This window comes from Vulpes vulpes, unplaced genomic scaffold, assembly GCF_048418805.1.
Source record: "Vulpes vulpes isolate BD-2025 unplaced genomic scaffold, VulVul3 Bu000000662, whole genome shotgun sequence".
Lineage (NCBI taxonomy): Eukaryota > Metazoa > Chordata > Mammalia > Carnivora > Canidae > Vulpes > Vulpes vulpes.
In genome coordinates this window covers 102,292-125,297 of record NW_027325700.1, presented here as the reverse complement: position 1 = coordinate 125,297, position 23,006 = coordinate 102,292, and the positions used below count along the sequence as shown (strand labels likewise).

The window sequence follows — 23,006 nt, the reverse complement described above, 5'->3', positions numbered from 1 at the left end:
AAAGATTTCATATTATCTTAAATGTTAAAAAAAGGGAAGTTGTACAGTATGATAAAAGTTAACTGCTTAGAAGAAAGTTTTTTCTGCTGTATGAAAATACTGCTGAAAACAAACATGTAAGATCACTATAAACTTAGCTGGTTAATAAAAAGTAATGCTACTAGAATACTGTATCTTACCTAATGCACTTATTGAATGAAAGTGTTTTAAGAAGTCACTGAGACACAAAGATGACAGAACAGCACCACCTAGTTCTCTATATAAAAGTTTAAAATATGTATGCATCTCTGACTTACTTCAGAGAACTGAATATACTCTCAAAAATAAGTCATTTAATATAAAACTATATGCTTGCAAATTATTACCTGCAACAGAGCATTTACTTCAATTGCTTTGATTTTAACGTTTCATTTAAAAGAAAAAGCAAAATTAAAGATAACAGTTAAGCTGAGGTTTTTTAGTTGTGCAAGGCACTGCATTCTGTAATCCAGATAAGTAAATCTCTAAGTAGACTAACTGTACATGCTTGACCACCACCATTATGATTTCCAAAAGTATATATCTTTTTTTTTTTTTATTCTATCTACTACAAGATATATATATCATCTACCCCGGGGACACCGATGGACAATAAATAATAATATAAAAACACCATATGACCTGTTAGGAATATGACCTCATGTGCATGTTGAGGTCATCAATCAAAGTTAAATACTAAAAGAAATAATATAAAGATATCGAGAATATTTGTATCCCACTCATTATTTTACATATTCCAACATTTCACACAACTGTATATACAATTCATTTTATTTTTAAAGTTTTTAAGTGGTATTCTCATCTATTCTCCAGCTTTATTTATCAGGTGATTCTTATTTCAGCCATATTCAGGGCAGCTTGAGCAGGAGGAAATATTTCAAGAACAACATTTCATCGGCAGTCTCGAGAAGCCATATACTAGTAGCACAGGTTTTAATCAGGCACAATGTAGTATTGTAATATAAGCAAGGGACAGAGTTTTAATATATATGACACAGTATAAGGAGCATTGTTTCTGGATAGGACACCTTAAAAATGTTTTCCCTGAGGCATCAGCAGCTCTTTAAATGACTGTCACTGGTAACATCAGAATTGCTCAAGCAGAACTTCAGCTCTAAAAAAACTAAATATTGTTGCTTGTTACATAGATTCTTCTCACAGACCTCTTCTCCCCTACATTCCCTCTGCTGACCTGGTCATCTACTGTTCTGGCCCACTGAGCCTTTATGAAATTAAATGAATCATCCTCTTGAACAAATCAGTTAGAATAGACCATGCTTGAATATTTCTTGTTCACTTGTCAGCTTCTTTCAAGTTGTATTAATAAAAAAAAAGAAAGAAACTGGAATCATACTGAGAATGTTTTCAGGATAAACAACTGGAGGAAATGAGAGCTCTTTAGGCCAAACTTAAATAAAAAAAAAATGTTAAAAGCTCAGTGAGGCTTATAGTAATGCTCTTAAATCAGTGATTTCATATTTTCATTGATACATCCACATTAGGTAACTATTGAAAACATATTACTATAAAAATGGATTTTTTATTTTAGAAAATAAGCTAGGGTGTTACATATTTTTGTGTAACTAGTGTCTCAGCTACTAGACTATTAACCCCATGAGGGTGGAAACCGTTTTCCACCTTGTTACTGTGTATATCTAACATTTAAAACAGTGCCTGCAAGTAGATATTGGTTTAAAAAAATTAAACAGTGAATGAGTAAGTTATGCTTAAGAAAACCAAAGCCTATGAAGAATAAAATGATTATAGAAATTTACACATGCACACATTGAATAATGCACAAAAGCAAAATTCAATTTAAAATTGAAACAGTCTATTTTCTTATAATAAAAATGGCTAATGGAATGAGAGCTGGTGTTGTATGAAAGTGATGAATCACTGAATTCTGCTTCTGAAACCAATGTTGTGCTGTATTACTACCTATAATTTAAGTAAAAAATTTAAAGAGAAAAAAAATAAAATAAAGGACTAACAGCAAAAATTTACTAATTTTTGAAGTTGATATCTACGGATGTAATTTCATGAGAAAGGCATGTATAACCCAAGCTCAGGCTGATGACTACAAAACTAATTCATAAAACTCATTGACAGAGACAGAAAGCTCTGAAATTTATGTAGACATATGTATCAGAATAAAAATCTCTTTACAGTGTAAAATCTTAACTGAATAATGCACGGGTAGATATCAAAAATTAAATTTTAGTAAAAGGTATTTTTTAAGACTACACAGTGAATGTTACACTGTGTTACAAACTATTTTTAGGTGGAAAGTGAAAAGAGATATGCCATTTCTGTAGTCTTCAATCATCCATAATATTCTTCTACAACCCATGACCAAAGAATGAGTGTGATTCCAGTTTCTCAGTCTACAGAAGAAACTGCAGAAGTAACTTGCTTGGTTACTGGGTGTCTCGGTCAGTTAAGCATCTGACTCTCGATTTTGACTGGGGTCATGATTTCAGGGTTGTGAGATCAAGCCCCCCATTGGGCTAACGCTGGAGATGGAGCCTACTTAAGATTTCCTCTCTCCCTCTCCCTCCCCCTCACACAGAAAAGAAGAAAGCAAAAGAAAGTAACTCGCCCAAGGTCTCTAAAATAGTGGCATGGTGTAGATGAGAACTGAGGCCTTTTCATTCCTACCATTATGTCTTGCTGCTGCAGGGCACTTCCAAAATTCAGAGTTTGAGTTAGTCCAGCGATATCTCCTCGCTGTACAGAATATGGAACCTACCACCACGAGGCCAGAGTCTTTACTGTGCCTCCACGCTAGCAGTAGTTTGGCATGGCTGCTGCGTATGTTCTCCTGAAGGATCAGGGCTGTGATTCATGCCTCCTCCCCTGTCACAAGTTACTCCCATTCTCTGTTCAGTCCCCCAAGATGATATGAAAGTTTTCAGAGGAAATTATCTCTAACACCTGATCAAGTTTACTACTGGCTTGTGATAAGACCATCATTAAATGATAGGAAGACTGTCTTCCCAACTTGTCCACACCCATCCATCAAACAAAGTTGTGGTATTACAAAATACACTTTCAGGCTGTCCTGTCCTTCAAGGATAACTTGATGTTCTGCTTTGTTGGTCGTCTGTACTTGTGGAGCCAATAAAATTCGGTAAAGCGAAGTGAAGGTTTAAAATAAATCTGACCTTACTGAACTCTACTAGATCTCTAAAAAACTATGAACTTATCACTGTATCAATACTTTCATCTTAGCTATTCCACGGAAGTGAAAGGATAGGGAGGATTGAAGTTTCAGAATACGATTAGTCTTACCTCACCCATAGCATTTTTATGTTTAAAGAAAAAAATGCAGGCCAATGGGCATGAAACTATCATATGTAAATTTTACTTGGCCTTTTAAAGATATGTTTTTTATATTAAAACTAGATATATAACTTTATATATTAAAAATATATAATTTTTACTGAACACACTTCATTTTCATGCTAGTTAGCATCAGGTCTTTCCATAAAGACATTGTTCAGTATTCTTTTGAAGAATATAACGGATATTGTTTTTAATTTGGTGACTCTGGACAAAAACTTTGGCCTGAAATGCTTTCCTTCTATCAAATTAAAAAAATTCATTTTCTGAGTGGGTCATTATGACTAAAACTCTTGAGAAATAAACAGGTATAACTCTTCCTCACATTTCCAGTGTTTCTGATATTAAGTGGTTACACATTAAAAAATCATGTCACTTCTATAAATGGATTTACAAGAATATTCTCTATATAATAAAAATTCAGTAACATATTATAATATTTTTTTCACCATAACAGGGAAACAGTCAACAAAAACTGCTTCTGAATCTACCTTCCTGTTTATTCCCTAGGCTCTGTAAAGTCAGTCAGTAAGGGCCGAACCGAAGCCACATTAGAAGGTTATTCTGCAGCTGTTGCATCACATTGACAGTCACAGTTTAACATAAAGAAGATTCTAAGTACAGCAGCTATGGGTGAATATAATTCTTAATATCAACTCCATAAAGTGGTAACAACATTTAATAAATTGAACTAGTTTAATCTGCTTGGGATATTTTTATTTACTGAATGTGCATTTCTACACAATGACGATAGAGTGATTTCAGCACCTTCCATCAGGTAAATCTTTTTTTTTTTAATTTTTTATTTATTTATGATAGTCACAGAGAGAGAGAGAGAGAGGCAGAGACATAGGCAGAGGGAGAAGCAGGCTCCATGCCCCGGGAGCCCGATGTGGGATTCGATCCCAGGTCTCCAGGATCGCGCCCTGGGCCAAAGGCAGGCGCCAAACTGCTGCGCCACCCAGGGATCCCCCATCAGGTAAATCTTACGTTAGCCTAGTCAATAATACCTTTTCAGATGCCCAAAGTCATGAAACAGTTAAAAATCCAAAAGATATCAAGAAATTGATTTTCTAAATTTGAAGAAAAATTCTATGGCTTTAAAGAAAAGCTATATTTCCCTGGGACTTTTAAGAAAAAGCATTCTTAAAACACTTTATGTGGCATTAAAGTCACTACGAATTGTAGAAAGTCTTTTTTCCCTTGGTGTTCAGCTCCCAGTAAGTATATTTAAATTCTCTTCAAAAAGCAGTTAATATTCCCATCCTACCACCCACGGTCTTTCAAAATGCTAAAAGGGAAATAAATCAAATTCAACCACAGCAAACATGTGTCTTCAATTGCAGAAGTATGACTAAGTATCAAGAAAAACCCCAAAACATTTAGGATTTTCTTTAAAAGGCCTTTCAAATAAAATGGATGTAATCTTCCCAAGTCAAATTAAGTGAAGTGCACCCTGAATCCATACTTCAGAGAAGATTCCCAGAACATCTACTCCACAGCTTTGGCAATAACAAAAGCAGGTCAGTCCCCACTGATAATCTGGCAGATCAAGGTCAGTTTGTAATTCCTCTTTGTTCATACATTTATCCGGAAATACTGGTTACTCTAAGTAGAACAGTAAGATGATTTGGTTTCATGTTTACCTAAAGCCATCATCAGGAATATTTGGAGGGCTACAGATAGAAATCTTTAATAAGTAAAGAAAAAAAAAAAAAAAAAAGACAAGGGGTTATGATGCCCGGAGAAATCAGGGAGATTCAAAGCTATGAGATGAATGTTTTCAGTGCAAATTCGAATTGCTTGCCCTAATTGAAAGCAATGGTCTCATAGTTTTGTGAAGGATGTCATTATTCAGAATTGTTTGTGTTTCTTAGTAGCCATTTTTTTGTACTCTCTCTGTACCTTAAATACGAATAAACATTCATTGCAAATATTTATTCTATTCAGAATAGTGTATTGGCACTTTGGCAGTTATAACATAAATACTTAAATATTATTTGGATCCAAGTAAAGAGATGTGTCAGGATTAAATGGATTGGAAGAGAACTAATCAATCAGTAGAATGAAAACATTAAAAAAAAAAAAAAAAAAAAGACACAGACCAGACCTTAGATTAAGCACTTGAAATAAAATGAAGAATAAGACCCTGTACTTTATGGGTTTATAATCCAGTAGAACAAACAGACAGATAAATACCAAACATTCAAAATACTATAATAAAAATACACAAAGGGGTTATATAGATCACAGCATAGACAAAATAAAATGTTTCAAATATCAAGGGCAGATGGCATTCTTTTGTCTACTTAAACACATCAGATGTTGGCCAAAATTTTTCTTAATAAAAAACTCCAGTGAGTTACTGGAGACCAGTATTTTTTTAAACTATCATTAATAATAATGTGGCTTTCAAATAATAATGTGGCTCAAATAATGTGCTTACAAAGTTTCAAAGTTTTTTTTTTTTTTTTTTTAGCTTACACAAAGGCAATTTATTAACAATTTTCTGTTAAACTATTTTCAAACTATTTTCAAACTATTTTCAAACTATTTTCAGTTTGAAGAATCCTGTTCACAGACGGCGACGACGGCGACCCCCCTTCCTGCGGGTGCTATCGGAGGGGATGGGGGTGACATCCTCAATCCGCCCAATCTTCATTCCTGAGCGGGCAAGGGCTCTGAGGGCTGACTGGGCCCCAGGTCCAGGGGTCTTGGTTCTATTTCCTCCTGTGGCTCGGAGTTTGATGTGGAGAGCAGTGATACCCAGCTCCTTGCACCTCTGGGCTACATCCTGGGCAGCCAACATGGCAGCGTAGGGAGAAGACTCATCTCGGTCAGCCTTCACCTTCATCCCACCAGTTACACGACAGATGGTTTCCTTGCCAGAAAGATCAGTGACATGGACAAAAGTGTCATTGAAGGATGCAAATATGTGGCAGACACCAAACACATTTTCTCCTTCAGCAACTTGAGGTCCAAGGCTGATGACCTGTTCTTCCTTCTTTTCCTTCCCCTTACGAGGTGCCATTTCTGCGCGTCTTCAAAACAAAAATTGGTTAAAATTGTTAGTATATATCAAAGTTAGTTAGTATATACAAAATGCTTTTGATTGCAGTAGTCATAAATAAAAGAAAAAAGTGTACTTACAAGTCAAACTGAAGTTTTCTGATGATATGACACATAGGCCAATGCAAGTCAAAAGGTACAATTAAGATAAGTATGCCTTCAAACTCGTGCAATGCAGGAAAATATCCTCCATATAAGTGGTGACATGTACTAAATGAGCCAATTCTTATAACCATCCCTCCACAAATGAAGTCCCTATTTAAAAAACATCTGTCTTTCTTTCTCTTTCTCTCCTCTTCCTCTGTTGGGTTCAATGTCCCTATATAGTTTCACAGTTGTTCAAATTGCATCCAAAACAAAAATCGAAAAAATCATGTCTCAGATTTGACAGTGCACTGACATTTGGCAGCCCATGCAGTTGAAGGCAATTAATACTATCTAAAAATCTATAGCCTCAAATAATAACCAGCGTAACTTGAAGATCCCACCACAGCAAATGTGTTAACGGACTAGTTATGGAATAGAGTATTGATTTAGGAACAATTTTTGATTCTTGTTTTGAGAGAGTGAAAGGGACAATCCCTATTCAAGATAAGGGATACACATTTTCACTCATTATTTTATTTCATTCCCAGGCCAAAGAACTACTTAGAAATAACAGATACTGTATTATGTATCACAATGGTGAATTTCATTCTGCCTTGGCAGGGTAACTAGTAAGTGTAGAATGTAGCTGCTTGCTATACTGGAGTCATGGGTATATAATTGCCTTCAGAAACATCCTTCTCTGAATACCACCTACACATTAATACATGACGGTGAACTTACAGCCACACTCCTGTTCTATCCCACATGATCCTTGAAAAGGCTTTGAAATGAGGCCACGTGCATAATTAAGGCACACTGAATACCACAGTACATGTAACAAGCTAGAGTATTATGAATCCTTAGGGGAACCTCATAGAACTAATACATTTTCTAAAGGAAGCTGCACATGAGTAAAGAGGGCCCAAAATGCTAATTAGATCCTCTCAGTGAAAGCTATAGAAAAGTTGATTCTTGAATCCTGAAGTTGGGCACAGAATGGAACATTTGTATACAGAAACACTGAAGGGGGGGGGGGGAAGAATTTGACATAAAAGCCCCTCAATAGATGGTTTACACAATTCATGAGAAAATAAATAATACAAAATAAACAAAATAACAGTGGGAGAATGTCAACCCTCCTGAAAGGGTTAAGTATGAGAACAGATTTCCTATTAGAAAGGGATTATGTAACAACAGAGGGAAATACTCACCCTAGCATATGCTAATTTAGTCAGCTTTGCCAGGTGTTTCTGTGTGTTTGGCTGGCTGACTCACCTTCCTTGCCTCTCCTTTTTGCCATTTCATTATGAAAGTAAGGAGTTTGAACTCTCACAAAACGCAATAATAGCAATAACAAAAACAAGCAAAAGCACATTATAGGAGTTTTATCCTTGCTAAAACATTGGGGTATGCATTGTGGAGGTCAAAAGGAAAATCACCCAAACTGTACGTATTCAGCACATAGGCTTTAGCAAATCTCCCTTTCTTGAACCACTCTTCATTCCTCATTAATTACTTTTAATAGGTCTTTCAGGTTAGGAGTATGGTCGGGACTGGGGGGATATTATATTCCTGGACAGTGCAAAGGAAGCTGAGTTACTGTGTTACTCAGACTTCAAAATAGAAAATAGAGAGCAGGGATCCCTGGGTGGCGCAGCGGTTTGGCGCCTGCCTTTGGCCCAGGGCACGATCCTGGAGACCCGGGATCGAATCCCACATCAGGCTCCCGGTGCATGGAGCCTGCTTCTCCCTCTGCCTGTGTCTCTGCCTCTCTCTCTCTCTCTCTCTCTCTCTCTCTGTGACTATCATAAGTAAATAAAAAATTAAAAAAAAGAGAAAATAGAGAGCAGCAAAGGAGTGACAATTAGACAAGCTTATTGTATATTTTTTGTTTGCTTTTTAACACAAATATTCTAACCATCTCTCATTTCAACCTAAATCTACTACTTAAGATTGGAAAGTAGGGGGCATATAAGGTATGAGAATGAATGGAAGATACGTAGGTGTCATGGGCATTTTCCCCCAGAGGGGATAGAGGACAAGCTAACATCAAATATGAATTCATTAAGAGAGTAAAAATGTATTTTACACACCATAAATTTGAGTTTGGATGTTTAAGTAAACCTTAAGGGAGTCACTTGCATTTTGAAAGGCAAACACTTTTAACAAAGAAGCCAAAAATATTTCTCTATAAGAACAAATTAATTGTTTTTTATAAATCATACTGAATCAATATAACAGCTATACACTTAACAGTTGGCAGCACATGCTTGTCAGGAAAGGTGCTTTCTTGCTCTATTCCCAAAGATGACTTTAGATAAACAATGAGTGCGCCGTTACTGTAAATAAGCCATCATCAAAAACATAAAATTGTTAGGGGATCAATTTGACCAATAAGAACTGTTGCTTTCTTAATGTGAAGTGATTTGCACTACTTGATCATACTTAGCTCTGAGATTTTTTTATTTCTCAAAGCAAAATACAAAATAATACAAAATAAACAAAATAACAGTGGGATAAAATATTTATTTTATTTAAAAATAAACAAAATAACAGTGGGATAAAATATTTATTTTATTTAAAAATAAACAAAATAACAATGGGATAAAATATTTATTTTATTTAAAAATAAATATTTTTATTTTCTAATCTCTAATGACCTCTGCATCTAGCCCCCAGAATGACTGTTTATCGCTAAATTGGAGCTTCCTGTTCAGCATTCAAGTGGCTGAAAGATAATTTAAAGATTCAAGTAAAAACTATTTGTTGACTTAGAGTTATATCAAATGTTGAATAATGACTGTCTTAATATTTACTTCAAAGACCTCTAAAATAGAATGTAAATAATTAGTAGCCAGCCCTCTCTAAGGCAGATCCCTTTACAACTTCAGCCCTGTGTCTATTCGTGTAGTGGAAGGGTCTCATTACTTAGTTTCATAAGCACAAAAGAAGATTCAGAATAGATGCTCAGCTCTATCACAAATTCAGAAATGTATATCTTGCTTGTGTGTTTTTAAGGGGAAACGTTAATCATTGTTAAAGCCTAAGAAAATTTATTCAAAAATATACTTTTTAACCCTCATAAAAAGGGTAAGAGAAAATAACTGAGTGCAAAGAAAACAAACTCTTGCCTTTTCCTCACATCACATCCCATCCCTGACAGCTCCCAAATTATAAAGATACTGAAGAACCCCCCCCCCCCCCCCTTTAAGTAGTACCAGCCCTAATCCAGAGGCAGCCCATCCAGGTGCCTTCCTGAAGTTTTAGCAACAAAAAGCATTCTGTTTGTGATAAGAAAACCATTTCCCCCCACTCCCTGATTGGAATGTCCCTGAATAGGTTCATGTTGACCTGAGAAATCGATAACCTGAATGCTATGCTACTGCCAAGGTTCTTTTGTCTTTAAGAGGTTTTTTTTTTTTTTCTTTTACCTTTAAAAGATGCCTGTAATTGCTAATTGGGCTCTCTTCCTCCTGGGAGGCAGAGAGCCCATTTGCACAAACGTTCAATAAACCCTCTTGCTAATTGCATCTGCCTGTCTGGGGTCAGAGTCACCTGGACACGTTGGCACCCGTGAGCCAGGGTCCAACAACTTAAAAAAGTTTAAGTGCTGACATATTATGAAGAGATGCAGCTACTTAAGTCCATTAGGACATACCTATTCATGCCAACACTATTTATTATGTATCTACTAAATTGAGAATAAGAAGATTGCACAGATGACAAAGGCTCAGGGCTTGCCCTCAGGAAGCTTAAGTTTAGTAGTCATTGGGCACTAGAGCTGTTCTAGGAGGACCAAAAAACCAATACCTGCCAATTCCACAAAGAACTCTAACTTCAGCTTTTGAGTTTGGCTTCCTCAGTTTGTGATTTCTCACCACTTCCTCAGCCTACTAAGCCAGCTGTTACACATTGGGTGGTTTTGCCAAGGTTATTCAATGAGCCTATTAAAATGAGGACGCCTTCTCAATAAATCTCGTGGAACGCACATCAGTGTTATCAAATAAAACATCAATACGATAGGTCTATTTATATTATGAATGTACCCCAAATCCTTCATAATAAATAAACCTTACTTGTCTCAACCATCTGATACCCCATAGATTTCTCATTTTAAAAAGAAAATTAATATTATTTGATATTGATTTTACGTCACTTTAAAATGCATGACTCACATTTCTTCCAGCATTTTTGTACTTCCATTTGCTCCTTAAGTAATTCAAGTAATTTTTTTCATTAAAAAAAAAATGGCATCTCACTATTTCAACGTGGGGCAAATAGTTCTCAAGTATCTGATCTTTCAGGGGAGAAAGCAGAAAGAGGCCTCTCAATCAATGCTTACTTTGGTCATGTTATGCTCCCACAGTTCTAATAGTTGTAGAAATGGTGAAGACAATGAAGTAAGTTTCCATATCTTGATAGAAAATCTGCCCAGAGACTCCCCATATTTGCAGGGAGATTTTCCTAATTACTAAGTGTTTGGGGTTTGACCATTTAAATCATAGTCTTTGGCTCTTATGTACAGATTCTACTCTTTAAAGTTTCAGTTGTTAATCAAGAAAGGGAGGAATAGGGTTCTTGCATTCAACATAAGAAATGAGCTCAACAAGACTAAGGCTATTACAAATAGAAGGAAATGAATGGGAGAGAGAGGCTTTTGAGAAGCATTAAGTTATCAGTATTTTATTAAGTGTATGTAGGTGTGTTTGTACTTTATAATACACTTTCTAAAAATGTAAGGGGAAGTTTATGTTCAGTGTATTCACTGAGGCAAGTACTATGCATGTCCAATTGACCTTCAATTTGAAAGTCTTTCTAAAATAACAGATCATTCATCAAAATATCTCATGGAAAATAAAACAAGACAAAACCAAACACTAAAATCCCAGTATTTGTGTTGGATGTGTTTTTCTGTAAGACTAAATCTAAAAAGGAAACAAAGTTCTCAACAAAATCTCTATGTATGTCTATTTTCTGGTTGTATTTTGTCCTTTCTTCTTTGCCCTTTCTAGGACCGTTTTCTTGTGCTAAACAAGACAGTCTCCATCTTTGCAGTGCCCCCTCAGGCATGGAAAGGGGACACAGCTTCAGCCAGGGTTAGCAATTGAACTGGATCTGCTCTGTAACCAAGAGAGGTTTTAGTTCCAGGTGGCAAGCTTTTGCACGCCTCCTTCTAAAGAAATTCATTTCTCTAAACTGTTCTGTACCCTCATTCCAGATTTTTCCCCTACCTGTGATGGAGGAAAATAAACAAGGATGCCCCATAAACTAACACAGAAGCAAATTTTTGTTATCTAGTCTAGTCTATCTAGTCTATACATTGCGAGTTGTGCTTTGGTCAGAAACATATTTATTTCCTTCTAATGATTCATTTTCATTTCCTAAGAATCCACTGAAGACAAAATGGTAGATTTTTAGAATAGTACTATTTTTTTTAACTTATTTTATCATTGACTTGATTCTCACCACTGGCTCATTAACTTTACATATTAACAAGCCAAAAGGTTGATTTTGCTTCCCAGAAAGAGTAAAATATTGGTGACAATATAAAACACAGAGAAGATACGTTCAAATGAGTCTTCTTGTCTAAAATAAGGCATAGTGCAAGAAAGGGGATAATAATAGAAATGCTAAATTAATTGATCAGTATTACTTAAGTCACAGATACCACCATAGTTCCGATAAAGCTAAAAATAAGAAGCTATAGGCTGCCTATAGCATTTGCCTAGTCATAACTACCAGCAGGCAGAACAGACTCCCTCTAGCCAAAATCAGTTAGTTGCTCACTAGTTCCGCCGCCACCCTTCTTTCTCTGCACATGGAAAGGAAAGACCTGCTAAGTGTTTAATCTGTGTCCAGGAAATAAAGCTTTTCATTTTACAACCTAACCAAGTCCTAATAAAAGTGTAGGATGCTGGGAGAAACAACCTCAACCCTGAAGCAATGTTTTTGGCCAAGAGTAAAACAAGGAAGGCCTGAGCAATTTGTTTGAGCAGGAACTGACAATATCAACAAAGTGCGATGTGTCTGTGGAGCAGTGTTTGATCAATGTGAGGCAGCCATAAACATGAGACTACAATCCAATGGTGCTTTGCACCCCCTCCCCCTCTAGTTTTTTTTTTTTTTTTTCCTTTTAAATCCTCTTCTGTCCTTTGGTGTCTTAACATGGCCTGATCTAAGATGCTCATAAGTACACAGACCCTGTTGGGCTGGTGCTTTCTCCCTGGTTGCTGTAGAGGACGCTTATTTATTTATATACTTGGACCTGATGCTGGTGCTGCTGTGGGTTGCAGTGGTGCATTTTCTCTGGCATGCCCACACCCCTTGCACCACCACCTCTAATCTGCTGTGAAAAGCAGCACTTTTTAAATAATTGGCTTACATACTTAATACAAGAGACCCATGTTTTTAATAAAAGAGAATGCAGCTGATGGAATCTCTCCGGGTAGAGAGAGAGAAAATCCTCCTCCAGGCTGAGAGAATGAGACACCAGCAGACAGTTATTTTGCACTGCAGTGAATCCACAATTCATGAGAAATGTTGAAGGCAGAGGAGGCGACCCCCAAGTGCAGTCCTTTGCCCACATGCTCTATAATAAATAATCTCACACCAGCCCAGCAGTGTGTGCAATGACGTGCCGGGGCCAGCACGCACAGATTGGCAGGGAAAACACATCCAGCGGTGTCGAGTTTTCATCGCAATCACCGAATTAACTGATTTCCCCACATCACACTCCCACTACCCTGCGTAGAGAGAGCGCGCGCGCGCGCGCGCGCACACACACACACACACACACACGCAGAGTTGAGAAATGCAAGTTACTGAGAGGTGAAATAGGGCATCTAGGAACACGTTTCAGCATGGATTAGAGACCCAAGTGATGTGTCAGCCTCCCGGGGTACTTGTGAGAAGGTGGGAGTGCGAATGGTGGGAAATGGGAGGAGGCAGCGTAAGCAGGGAGAAGGCTGCCGGCTTTCTCGGGGATGCTGGCACATTTCATATCTGGAATTTACATTTAACATAAAACACAAAAAAGATGGTAAGAAATACCTCCGCAAGGTCAGTTAGTTAATTCAGAAAAACTCTGTCCACTCTGTTTTCCTTCACATCATAAATATGCATAAATAAAATCCATCCCAGTCCATATCCTGCAAGATAGGAGGCAGGATGCATTCCAAGGACTTGCTGAAAGACGGTTCATTGACCTCATTTAAATCCTCCAAAGGCCAATTGGGTTTTGCACGCCTGCGGTCTACTTGTGTCTTACTTCCAGATTCATTTTACCAAGGGACAAATACATTTGATCAACTTATCCTTCCCACAACTACAGAAATGACGACAGAGGGGTTAGAGGTGGGCAAAGATTTAGCAAGAAATCAAGAGTCACCTAGCTTTGAAAATCCTATAGTCCATCATTTCCCATCCATCCTTCCTGTATCTCACTCCCGCATCCCTGTATGACTCCTCTCTTCAAAGCAACAACTTTCCTCCCCCCGGCCCGGCCCCCCCAGCCCTGGCCTGCCGCCTCCGCCTCACCACCCCCCAAGTGCGCTCTCCCCACGCCCTCCTACTCCGCACATGGCCATTCACTTCATCACCCGCGTCCTCCTCCCCTTCCACAGGGCCCCCTCCTCCTCCTGCAAGAGGGAGGATCTGAGGAAAAGTGCACCCCGGTTCCCCAGCCGCTCTGCATCCAAACCCAGTGATTTGCATCATAACAGCGTTTTGTGCGGTTCCCCCCACCGCGGTCGCAGGGGTTCGTACATTGCACGTGAAAGGACAATATTAATGACGGAAAGAAGCGGCAGGAGCAGAGCCATAGAGAGGTCGGGAATCCGAGGGGAAATCCCTTCGCAGTAAAGTAACTGCTTAGGTGCGTAGATTTCTTTGCTTAAAGAAAAAAGGAAAACAAAAAAAAAAAGAACAGAGAGGAAAAGAAAACCAGACAGGCTGATTAATTTTAAAAAACAGGCTTGTTGATAAAGTAGCTTTGAGTCTTTTAACTTTTCCCTTCCCCTTTCCCTTATTTCTTGATTTATTCTCTCTCTCCTTACCCCCTTTTTCTTTTTCTTTTCCTTCTTCCTTTCTCTCGCTCTTTTACATCCCAGACAGTCTCCTCTCCTTTCGGAGGTGCATGACACGTCTCACGACACACCTGCCCCCGGGGATGTCACTGCAGTGCACATGGCGCTGCCGCTGCTGCTGTTCTCGCCGTCTCCGTAGCTCGCTCCCAGGCTCTCACTCACTTTTCAAAGACACACGGATGTGATGGTGGGAAGCAGAGAAAAGAGCAAGGCGACCCGGAAAGGGGGAGGTGAGAGCGAGGAGGAGGGTGGAGGTGGCCGGTGGGGGTGGGTGGGAGGGTGTGATGTTCAGAGAAGGCGCCAAGTGCCCGCCGGAAGGCGGGAGGGGTGGGGGGTGCTGCTGGCGGGGACTGAGTGAGGTATGGAGGCAGCTCAGGTGGGTGAAGAGGCGGAAGGGGCCGCGCACGGGGCTGCCTGCTGGGAGCGCAAGGCTGAGCCAGGGCCGGAGACCCGAGGGCTGGAGCCAACTGCCGCCGCCCCTGCCGCACCGGGGAGTAGGGGGGGGGGTGCACATCGCCGGGGACTAGGGGACTGGAAGGGGCAGAGTGGAAATGCGGGGTGCAGTGGGCGTGATGGGGAAGGGCGTGAAGCTGATGCTCCCTCGGCGGGGCGGGGATGACCTGGTAGAGGAGCCCGCAGACGCTGTAGAAGCGGAGGACGGCGCCGCGTCTCCAGGTCACGGTCCCTTCTCTAAGGGGCTGGGAAGGAACGAGGGGGCGAGAAGATGCTGGTGACGGGGGCCCCAGAGTGCAGGGGCCGCCGGCGTCCTCCTGGCTGGACCCTCGGTCCCCGCTGCGGTGCTCGAACCCTCGGACCCGGACTGGAGGCAGCAGAAGCGGCAGCTGCGACGCACCCGCAGAATGGGGTTGCGGTGGGCGGAAGAGTGTCTCCTGCTGCTGCTGCTGCTGCTGGTGGTGGTGCAGCCGCGACAGCCCGTCAGGCAGGCACCGGGTCGGAGCTCGCCTTCCCCTCGGCTCGCACCGCAAGTCCCAGAGCCCGCCGGGGCTGCCCGAGCAGGTGGTGCAGGAATCCGGGGTGTTGGAGAAGGTGCAGGCGAGGGCTGCAGGGGTGGGCAGGTCACGGAAGGGAGGGGGGGCAGAGGGGGCGCAGGCAAGCAGCAGCCGCCGCTCGCGCTCGGGGTGTCTCGGGGTCCTGGCAGGGGAGGCGGCGGCGGTGGACGCAGCGCTGGCGGCGGCGGCTCCCGGATGCTCGAGCTGCAGCAGCAGCAGCAGCAGAGGCACCGGCGGCGGCGGCTCCCGGATGCTCGAGCTGCAGCAGCAGCAGAGGCACCGGCGGCGGCGGCGGCGGCGGCGGCGGCGGCAGCAGCTCTACCCAGCGCCAGACCCAAGGGCAAGCTCAGCGCGGCGGAGACCCCGCCCCCACCCTGGCAGGGACAGACACAGCCCCCGGCCAATGGGAGCGCACCCGCCTCCCGGGCCTGGCCAATGAGAGGAGGCGGTGGGAGGAGACAAGCGCCGGGAGAAACCAACTGGCTTCTCAAGGACCCTTGGGGCAGGGAGGACCCGACCCCCGCCCACACCCCTCCCACGGTCTCACCTCCTTGGACACGTCTCGCCCCGACTTCACAGGGGAGACCCTCGCCCGCCTTGACCGCGCCTCGCCCTCAGGAACGGTTCAGCCAATCGCCACCGCGAGGGGGCGGGGTTAGCCACGTCCCCGGCAGGTTCTGGGATCCGTGGGGCCTGGGCCAGATCCTGGGTGCGAGGTGCTTGTGCGCATGCGGACTCCGAGAGCAGATGGTGGCTGCACCTGCCCACGCACCAGCTGCAGCACATTCTCCAACGCTCTCAGCAGCAAAGGGAGAGAGGGCAGGGGGCGGGGGGAGGCTAAGTGTAGGGAGCGGCGCACCTGCCTGCCTGCAGCATCACTCACCAGAGTTCATATTTTACCTTACGTTGCCAAGATGCCCTGTCCAGCAGTGAGGAACCCTATAATTCCCAATCTCTGTGTCACTTTCAAGTGAGGATTAAAGATAGGCATGAGTTTTCTACACACTCCCTTTTCACATCTTTACAATCTTTGCTCCTACGTGTTCCAGATAAGGAAGAGGGCTGCTGATCTCTACATAAGACTTTCCCGAAGCAGCTATGTCAGAGGTTTCCAAGACTATCACCAGATTCAGTGATTTGCTAGAACCCACAGGGCTCAGAAGTTCTTGTACACATAATTATGGCTTATTACAGCAAATGGACAAAAAGCAAAGTGATTTTTTATAAAGCAAAATGATTAAAGGAAAATAGTACATGGGGCAAAGTCTGAAGGAATCCAGATGTAAGCTCCCGAAAGTTCTCCCTCAGTAGAGGACATGGTTAATTTCCCTAGCAACAAGATGAGGAAACCTGCTTGAAGTATTGTCTACCAGTGAGGTCACCTGAGCCTACAACACCAAGGCTTTTATTGGTGGTCCACCACGTAGGTATATAGCCATTGCCTACAAGACCAGTTTCTGAGGCTCCAGAAACCCAGGAGAACAGGTGTTCACCATAAATCACAACGTTTGCACATATTCTCTAGAAAGACTGGTATAACACCTCAGGGACACAGGCATACAAAACATTTATATTGTTTAGAATCCAAATATTTTTTAACAACTTTGTTGAGCCATATCTCACATACCACACTATTCACCCATTTAAAATGTACAATTCATTGGTCTTTTCCTATTCAGAGATATGTACAACCATCTCCACGATTTTAGAACATTTTCATTACTGGAACTGTGATTTACAGTTCTGCACATAGGAAGCTGAGAAGTCAACTCTCTGTCCTAACAACAAGTAAACAAGCTGAATAGACTTAAAAATCAACTCTTCTCAGATCTTTAAGAGGGGGAAGACACAGGAAAAATCACTGATCCCAAGATTGGATATATAGAAAGGTGAATGAATAACAGGAGGGAGTCATAGCTTACCTGGAGCAGACACTCACAAGCGGAAACACCTGTAGGAACCAGGCCTGAGATGAAAATTTGAACTGTGCTTGTACTTGAAAACTTGAATTTCTGGAGTCTCAGAGCAAGCAACTCTGGGGATTAAAAACTCCAAGGGGATCTAGTCATAGAAGAAACTCCCACAATACTGTTAGACTCACTTCTAGGAGCTCCATCAGATTCCCACAATAAATACTATTAAAAAAATTCCCTGGGGCTTACAGCAGGGAAGGGGAAGAGAAACCATTTTGAAACATGCCAAAGCACTCCATTTTTCTTAATTTCTCTTCACTCCACACCTATCTATGTAGAAGTCTGAAAATTCAACAAAAATATTTCTGGAACTATTAAATGAGTATAGCGAGGCTACAGAATGACAGGTTAATATACAAAGGTCAACTGATTTCCTACATGCCAGCAATGAACAAGTGGAATTTGAAATTAAAAACACAATGCCTAGCCAACACTTGTCTCCTATGTTGTTAATTTTAGCCATTCTGACAGGTGTGAAATGAGATCTTTTGTACTTTTGATTTGTAATTCCCTGATGATTGATGTTGAGCATGTTTTCATTGATGTTGAGTCTGTTAGCCATCTCTATGTCTTCTTTGGAAAAATGTCCATTCATGTCTTCTCCTCATTTCTTAACTGGATGATTCATTTTTTGGGTGTTGAGTTTGATAAGTTCTTTATAGATTTTGGATACTAACCCTTTATCAGATATGTCATTAACAAATATCTTCTCCTATTCTACAAGGTTGCCTTTTAGTTTTGTTGATTGTTTCCTTCACTGTGCAAAAGCTTTTTACATTGATGAATCCCAATAGTCTATTTTTGTTTTTCTTTCCCTTCAGGAGACATATGTAATAAGAAGTTGCTACAATTGGTGTCAAAAAGGTTGCTGCCTGTGTTCTCCTCTTGGATTTTGATGGTTTCAGATCTCACATTTAGATCTTTAATCCATTTGAACGTAAGAAAGTGGTCCAGTTTCATTCTTCTGCATGTTGCTGTCCAGTTTTCCCAGCACTATTTTTTGTTAAAGTGACTTTTTTTCCAGTGGGTATTCTTTCCTGCTTTGTTGATCAGCTGACCATATAGTTGTCAGAATCCATTTCCGGGTTCTCTACTCTGTTCCACTGATTTTGGTCTGTTTTTGTGCCAGTACCACACTGTCTTAATCACTACAGCTCTGTAATACAGCTTGAAGTCCAGAATTGTGATGCCTGCAGCTTTGTTTTTCTTTTTCAAGATTGCTTTCGCTATTCAAGGTCTCTTCTAGTTCCATACAAATTTTAGGATTGTGTGTTCTAGCACTGTGAAAAATCCTGGTGGTATTTTGATAGGAATTGTATTAAATATGTAGATTGCTTTCAGTAGTATAGATATGTTAACAATATATGTTCTTTTGATCCATGAGCATGGAATGTTTTTCCATTTCTTTGCATCCTCTTTAGTTTCTTTCATCAGTATATTATAGTTTTCAGAATACAGGACTTTCACCTCTTTCGTTGAGTTTACTCCAAATATCTTATGGATTTGAGTGCAACTGTAAATGAATCAATTCTTTAATTCCTCTTTCTGCTGTTTCACTATTGATGTATAGAAATGCAACAGATATCTGTATATTGATTTTCTACCCTGTGACTGTACCGAACTTGCGTGCCAGTTCTAGCAACTTTTTGGTAGAGTCTTTTAGGTTTTCCGTATAGAGTATGATGTCATCTGTAAATAGTGAAAGTTTGATTTCTCCCTTGCCAATTTGGATGTGTTTTATTTCTTTTTGCTGTCTGACTGTTGAGGGTAGGACTTCCACTGCTATGTTAAATAACAATGGGTGAGAGTGGACCACACTGTCTTGTTTTTAACCATAGAGGAAAAGCTCTGTTTTCCCCACAGACAATGATATTAGCTGCGGGTTTTTCACATATGACCTTTGTGATATTGATATAGATTCCCTCTATCCCTACTTTGCTGAGGGTTTTTATTATGAATGGATGTTGTATTTTAAGGGGAAACCTCTCACACTGTTGGTGGAAATGAAAACCGGTATAGCCACTCTGAAAAATAGTACAGAATTTCCTGAAAAAGTTAAAAATAGAACTACCTTATGATCAAGGAATTGCACTACTGTGTATTAACCCAAAGGATATAAAAATACTAATTCGAAGGGATACATTCACCCCAGTGTTTATAGCAACACTATCAACAATAGCCAAATTATGGAAAGAGCCCAAATGCCATCGACTGATGAATAGATAAGCAAATGTGTATATATAAATAAATGGGATATTACTCAGCCATAAAAAGAATGAAATCTTTCCATTTGCAACAACGTGGATGGAGCTATGGAGTATTATGCTAAGCAAAGTAAGTCAGTCAAGTAAGATAAATGCCTTATGATTGCACTCATATATGGAACTTAAGAAGCAGAACAGATGAACAGGGGGTAAAAGAGAGGCAAACCAGGAAAAAGACACTTAGCTACATAGAAGGAACTGATGATCACTCTTCCCAGGTGAGCAGGGGATGCATTACATGGGGGATGGGTATTAAGGAGACCACTTTTGATGAGCATGGGGTATTGTATGTAAGTGATGAATCACTAGGTTCTGAACCTGAAACTAATATTGAATGGTTAACTGTAATTTACATAAAAAATTGGAAAAAAAAGACCCACAATAACATTTACATTAACAGTCTCAAAATTGAAATACTTAGGGCAGCCCAGGTGGCTCAGTGGTTTAGCACCACCTTCGGCCCAGGGCCTGATCCTGGAGACCCGACATCGAGTGCCACATCAGGCTCCCTGCATGGAGCCTGATTCTCCCTCTACCTGTGTCTCTGCCTCTCTCTCTCTCTCTCTCTCTCTTTCTCTGAATAAATAAACAAATAAATAAGTAAAAAAATGAAATACTTAGATGAACAAAAAAACAAACAAAAACTAAATAAATGGAGATATATTCTATTTTTATGGACAAGATGATTCAATATTATGAAAATGTAATATATATATATATATATATATATATATATATATAAAGGGGGGATAGAGGGAGCTATCAATGTAATACCAATTAAAATCCCATCAGGTTATTTTATATGTATCAAAAATTAATTCTAAAATTTATATGGAGAGACAAAATATCTAGAATAGCCAACACACTATTGAGGGAGAACAACAGAGTTGGAGGGCAGATGCTACTTGGTTTTAAGACTTACTACTCAGCTATAGTAATCAAGGCAGTGTGGCATTGACAAAAGAACAGACAAATAGAGTAATGGGCCAAAACAGAGATCCCAGAAATAGATCTCCATAAATACAGTCAACTGATCTTTGACAAAGGAGAAAAGGTAATACAATAAAGATAGTCTCTGCAAAAAATGATGCTGAAAAATTGGGCAATCATCTGCAAAAACATGGGCCTAGACACAAATCTTGTACCCTTTACAAAAAATAACTCACCTACATGTGAAAAAGAACAGTATAAAACTCCATGAAGAGAGTATATGAGAAAACCTAGATTACCTTGGCTATCATAAGGTCTTTTTACCACACCACCAAAGGCAAGATCCATGAAAAAAAAAAAGATAAGCTGAATTTCATTAAATTTAAAAGCTTTTGCTCAATGAAAATCAATATCCAGAGAATTAGAAGATAAGCCACAGAATGGGTAATATTTTTTTCCAAAAAATGCACCTGATAAAAAACCATTATCCAAAATATACAAAGAACTCTTTTTTATTTACAAGATTTATTTATTTATTTTAGAAAGAAAGAGAGTGAAAGAAGATGCATGGGAAGCATGAGTGGGGGTAGGAGCAAAGGAAGAGAATCCTCAAGAAGACTCCTTGCTGAGCTCAGACCCTGAGGTGGGGCTCAGTGTGGGGAAGGAACGCCAGGCTCCCATTCTACCTCACTACCTATGTGATTATGACTTGAGCCAAACCAAGAATTGGTCACTTAATCGACTGAGCATTCAGGGGCCCCTTAAATATGCCAAGAAGTCTTAAAACTCAATAATAGGAAAACAAACAGCTCGATTTTAAAATAAGCCAAAGATAGGTTAGGGGCACTTGGGTGACTCAGTTGGTTAAGCATCTGACTCTTGATTTTGGCGTGGGTCATAATCTGGGGTCCTGGAATCAAGCCTCCCATTTGGCTCCATGCACAGTGGGGAATCTGCTTAAGGATTCTCACTCTCCCTCTTTCTTTGTCCCTCCCCCTGCTTGCACATTCTCTTTATGTAAAATAAAAATAAATAAATCTTTAAAAATAATGATAATAATAAATAAAAATAAGCCAAAGACCTTAACTGATACTTTACCAAAGATAATACACAAATGGCAGATACACGTATTAAAAAATGCTTCACAATATATGTTATCAGGTAAGTGAAAATGAAAATAACAGGGAGATACCTGCACACACTTACTAGAATGGCCAAAATCCAGAACACTGACAACACCAGGTCCTAGTAAGGATAGGAAGCAAGAGGAAATTTCACACACTATTGGTGAGGATCAAAAGTGGAACAGGCACTTGGAAGACAATTTCAAAGTTTCTCGCAAAACTAAACATACTCTTAATATATAATCTAGCCACATTCTCCTTGGTATTTACTCAAATAAATAGAAAATCGTGCCCACACAAAAACTGGCACATGTATGTTTATAGCAGCTTCAGTTTAATTTGCCAAAAGTTGGAAAAAACCAACATGGCCTTGAGTAGAAGAGTGAATGAGTGAATGGATGAATGAATGAATGAATAAATATTTATCTAGCACTAAAAATAAATGAGCTATCAAGCCACAAAAAGACAATGAAGAACTTTCAGTACTAGTATATTAGCATATATATTAACATTTTAGTAAGAAATAGAAACAAATAGAGAAGGCTACATGATTCCAAATATGTGACATTCTGGAAAAGATAAAACTCTGGAGACAATAAAAGTATCTGTAGTCAGCTGGGGTCGGGGTGGTTGGAAAAATGAATAGGTAGAGCACAGAGGATTTTTAGAACAGCGAAAATACTCTGTATGATATAATAATGATGTATGTATGTCATTATATATTCATTCAAACCCATAGGATGAATAACACCAAGAGTGAACCCTAAGGTGAACTATAGACTTTAGGTGATTATGATGTGTCAAAGTAGCTTACCGTTTTGGTAGAAAAAAAAAAAGTAGGCTGATTGTTGATAATGGGATAATGTGTGTGGGATATAGGGGGAGAGATGGGATCTCTCCCTCCCTCTCAGTCTTGTTGGCAACCTAAGCTACTCTAAAATAGTAAAACCTTAAAAAAAAATCCAGTACCCTTTAGCTTTCACCACCTTATGATCCCAGCTACCTTCCAAGCCATAAGCAATCAGTCATTTATTTTATGTTTCTATACCTTTGCCTATTCTGGATTTGTAGTGAATCTTCAAGA

The 23,006-nt window shown here is 39.9% G+C and overlaps 1 protein-coding gene across 3 annotated transcripts; it reads right to left on the bottom strand.

The window, feature by feature from the left end:
• Nucleotides 1-5,492: 5,492 nt before the first annotated feature.
• On the bottom strand, nt 5,493-16,320 carry LOC140596668 (small ribosomal subunit protein uS11-like). 3 transcript variants are annotated; one of them, XM_072745174.1, is made up of 3 exons: nt 14,592-14,857; nt 14,302-14,427; nt 5,493-6,422 (listed from the first exon to the last, which is right to left on the bottom strand). In XM_072745174.1, the coding sequence occupies exons 2-3, from the start codon at nt 14,355-14,357 to the stop codon at nt 5,957-5,959; spliced, it is 522 nt and encodes a 173-aa protein (XP_072601275.1). In that variant the 5' UTR covers nt 14,358-14,427; nt 14,592-14,857; the 3' UTR covers nt 5,493-5,956. The 3 variants fall into 3 exon arrangements, with proteins under 3 accessions (XP_072601275.1, XP_072601277.1, XP_072601276.1); XM_072745176.1 differs by lacking the exons at nt 14,302-14,427; nt 14,592-14,857 and adding an exon at nt 16,179-16,320; XM_072745175.1 differs by lacking the exon at nt 14,302-14,427 and having other exon boundaries at nt 14,592-14,851.
• Between the last annotated feature and the right edge of the window lie 6,686 nt (nt 16,321-23,006).

What these genes read in the sequence shown, in the direction of transcription:
- LOC140596668 (XM_072745174.1), bottom strand. Translation starts at nt 14,357, where the DNA reads ATGGCTCTGCTCCTGCCGCTTCTTTCCGTCATTAATATTGTCCTTTCA. An exon ending in ATTGTCCTTTCACGTGCAAT is followed by an intron (nt 6,423 to 14,301) that starts GTACGAACCCCT and finishes TTTGTTTTGAAG; the next exon opens with ACGCGCAGAAATGGCACCTC.